We start from the raw sequence: 1756 nt of genomic DNA, 5'->3' as shown, positions 1-1756 counted from the left end.
GGGGTTGGGAGAACATCTGCTGCTGGGATGGGGCACAGTGGGCAGTGCAGCCCTGGAGGGAGCAGCCCCTGCTGCCCCAGGGCTTGGGAAGTCTCAGCACAGACACTTGGGCAGTGGGTAGCAAACACATTTCCCAGCTTGGCCTCATTGAATAGGAAGGGGGAGGATGAGGAGGCAGCAGGAGAGGCAGGAGCTGTCCCAGCCTGGCCGTACGTCCCTCCCCTGCACCTCTCTCCTGCTGAGAGGGAATAAATGAAGCCCTGAGGCATACAGCGACCCGAGATGTCCCTTTTGGAATGTACTCGGGATGAGGGGAAGTGCCAGTTCGAGCCTGGGTTGTAGAGGAAGAAGTACATTTCCCCTTGATGATGAATGGTACGGGGAAAGCAGAGGGAAAACGTGATTCCCTGTGGTTTCCCAGGCTTCTGGGAAAGCATTCTCCCACTTCCTCGAGGCTTTGGGATAACACAAGGCACAATTGACCGGGCAACGGAGAGCCAGACAAAGGCTTTAAAACAATGCACGCAGAAACGGGGTCAGGGGAGGCTCCTGGTCCCCTGTCCGTGTGAAAGGCTGGGCACGGTGGCTGTTTGTCCCGCTGGGGGCGAGCACGGCCGCGCTGACCGCAGCCCCTCTGCCCGCAGCCTGCGGCGCCGGCGCCCGCCGCAGCCTCAAGACCAACCTGTGCAAGTGGTGCGAGTCCACAGCCCCAGCCTGCCAGGAGAAGGTGTGCTACAGCAACTGCAACCTCAACTCCTACTGCGAGGACCCCCACGAGATCTGCGTGGCAATATGGTAAGGGAAGCCCCCTCTCCAAGGGGGGACAGGGGGAGGAAGGGTGTGTGTACCCCTGTGCTTGTGTTATTAGCTGTTGCAGCAGTTCAGGACTTCCTTTCTCCTTGACCCCATTATAATTTAAATTACAATGCACAGTAAAAAAATCATTTGGTCTGCCCTGTAATTAGTACCAGTTTATTTTCTAAATAAATTCAGCTTTTGAGTGCCTGACACAAAGCATGGCAAGCTTGCTGCAGGACCTATAAACTCCCATAAACCTCTGAATTTAGCTTTACAAGCTGAACCCAAGGGCAAACCAGCAACCCTGACCTCCAAACCTGTGATGTCCTCTTGCATCAGGGTGAAACCTGAGTTCACATGCTGGGGTGCAGCCAAGGTCAGTCCCCATCCAGCACATGGACATCTGAGCTGGCACCACACTGGGGTTAACCCACTGGGTTTAACCCACCTCCTTCCCATCCCCTGGACAAAGTCCTTTTCTGCTCCTGAGAGAGGTGCCTGGACAGGAAGCACAGTCTTGCGTTTCAGGCCAAGCACACACTGCATGGTTTGGCCAGGAAGAGTGCCTCCCCCAGCTTTTTGGTCCCTGTGAGCAAAACTAAAAAAGGATTCATTTTGGGTCTGCCCAGAGTGATTTTCCTCCACTTTCCCTTTTAATTTGGCTGCCAAAGTGAAAGCCAGCCAAGCACTTATCGCAAGGCTTTATCTCAACCTGCTAATTAGTGTGAATGCTGCGTGCCAGCTTTCAGTGGGAGTTTGCCCCAACCTAATTGTTGCATTATGGACTTTTAAAAAGCAAAACACAACAAGAAACCCAAACAAACAAATAACAAAATCCACCCCCTGCCCCAAATTCCCCTACGCACACATGGAGAAGCCACCTTAAATCCTGGCTAGGCAATCCAGTGTGTCGCTGGGTTTTTTCCCATTTACAGCTTACATGTACAGGGAAAAGCAA

At 53.3% G+C, this 1756-nt stretch overlaps 1 protein-coding gene across 1 annotated transcript in view; it reads left to right on the top strand.

Moving 5' to 3' along the window:
- The window catches only part of LOC102044945 (TGF-beta receptor type-2-like), a 30342-nt gene that overhangs the window by 18020 nt on the left and 10566 nt on the right, over positions 1–1756 (top strand). Inside the window, 1 exon segment of the mRNA XM_031056234.1 lies at positions 645–795. Within this exon segment, the coding sequence (XP_030912094.1) occupies positions 645–795 (151 nt within the window).

This window comes from Geospiza fortis, unplaced genomic scaffold (assembly GCF_000277835.1).
Source record: "Geospiza fortis unplaced genomic scaffold, GeoFor_1.0 scaffold112, whole genome shotgun sequence".
Classification (NCBI taxonomy): Eukaryota; Metazoa; Chordata; class Aves; order Passeriformes; family Thraupidae; genus Geospiza; species Geospiza fortis.
Note: the sequence above shows the minus strand (reverse complement) of the source record. Positions and strands in the feature narration are given on the sequence as shown.